Genomic DNA, 1,721 nt, shown 5'->3' with positions numbered 1-1,721 from the left:
GGGGTGCAGATGTTGGGGGCAAATGTTGGGGTGCAGATGTTGGGGTGCTGATGTTGGGGGCAGATGTTGGGGTGCTGATGTTGGGGTGCTGATGTTGGGGGGCAGATGTTGGGGTGCTGATGTTGGGGGGCAGATGTTGGAGCATAAATGGCTGCAGGTGCTGGGGGGCTGATGTTTCGTGGCCGATGTTGGAGGGCTGATATCGGGGTCCCCAGTGCCTGGACCCCCCAGACCCCTCGCTGACACCCCACGTCCCCCCAGGAGCGCCGGGAGCCGGAGGAGCCCTCAGCCCACATCTACCTCAACCTGCAGGAGCTGCAGCGGGAGGCCGCAGCGTGCGGCACGGCCCCGCAGCCCCACAGCCCGCCCCACAGCCCACCCCACAGCGCCGACTGGGAGACCCACCGCGACTCGGAGTCGGGACATTTGTTTTATTACAACCCCAGCACCGGGGAGACGACGTGGGACTGCCCCTTTGAGCAGGACGAGGATGCTGTGAGTCCCGGCGCGTCCCCCCCGATGTGGGGACACCAGGAGGAGCGAGGCAGCGGGCGGGCACTTTCCTATGATTCGGTGACAGGTGAGGGGCCGTGGGACCCACAGTGCGTGGGAGATGGCCCCCGGGATGCGGAGACGGGAATGATGCCCTACAGCCCCATGGAGCACAGGGTGAGACCCGCGGGGAGCTGTGGGGTGCGATGGGGACACAATGGGGGAAGAGTAGGGACACAGTGGGGATGCGGTGGGGACACGATGGGGACACAAAGGGGATGCAGTGGGGACGCGATGGGGACACAAAAGGGATGCAGTGGGGACACGATGGGGACACAAAGGGGATGCAGTGGGGACACGATGGGGACACAAAAGGGATGCAGTGGGGACATGATGGGGACGCAATGGGAGCAAAATGGGGACACAGTGGAGATGAGGTGGGGACATGACACAGTGGGGACACAAAGGGGAAGCAATGGGGACACAATGGGAACACAGTGGGAACACAATGGGGATGTGATGGGCACACAGTGGGGACACGATGGAGACAAAATGGGGACACAGTGGGGGCAAAATGGGGACACAGTGGAGATGAGGTGGGGACATGACACAGTGGGGACACAACGGGGACACAAAGGGGATGCAGTGGGGACACGATGGGCACACAGTGGGGACACGATTGAGACAAAATGGGGACACAGTGGGGGCAAAACGGGGACACAGAGGAGATGAGGTGGGGACATGACACAGTGGGGACACGATGGGGACAAAATGGGGACACAGTGGGAACACAGTGGGGATGTGATGGGGAGGTAGTGGGGGATGCAGTGGAGACAAAGCAGGGATACAGTGGGACACAGTGGGGATGCGGTGGGAACACAGTGGGGGACAAAGTGGGGACACAATGGGGACGTGAGGGGGACACAGTGGGGATGCAATAGGAACACAATGGGGACACAGTGGGGATTTAATAAGGATACAGTGGGGACACAATGAGGACACAGTGGGGACACAGTGTGGGGACACTGGGGTCACAATGAAGGTACAGTGGGGACACAATGGGGACACAGTGGGGACGCAATGGAGATGCAGTGGGGATTTAATGGGCACCCAACGGGAATACAAGAGGGACACGATGGGGACGCAGTGGGGTTGCAGTGGGGACGCTATGAGGAGGCGATGGGGACACAATGGGGACGCAGTGGGGGCGCAGTGGGGGCGCAGTGGGG

The 1,721-nt window shown here is 61.5% G+C and overlaps 1 protein-coding gene across 1 annotated transcript in view; it reads left to right on the top strand.

Annotated features, from left to right (window-relative positions):
* Positions 1 to 243: 243 nt before the first annotated feature.
* The window catches only part of ARHGAP27 (Rho GTPase activating protein 27), a gene marked incomplete at its 5' end in the record, with an annotated part of 8,479 nt that continues 7,001 nt past the window's right edge, over positions 244 to 1,721 (top strand). The window contains one exon of the mRNA XM_031557736.1: positions 244 to 669. Within this exon, the coding sequence (XP_031413596.1) occupies positions 244 to 669 (426 nt within the window). The remainder of the gene's footprint in view (positions 670 to 1,721) is intronic.

This window comes from Meleagris gallopavo, unplaced genomic scaffold, assembly GCF_000146605.3.
Source record: "Meleagris gallopavo isolate NT-WF06-2002-E0010 breed Aviagen turkey brand Nicholas breeding stock unplaced genomic scaffold, Turkey_5.1 ChrUn_random_7180001954427, whole genome shotgun sequence".
Classification (NCBI taxonomy): Eukaryota; Metazoa; Chordata; class Aves; order Galliformes; family Phasianidae; genus Meleagris; species Meleagris gallopavo.
Note: the sequence above shows the minus strand (reverse complement) of the source record. Positions and strands in the feature narration are given on the sequence as shown.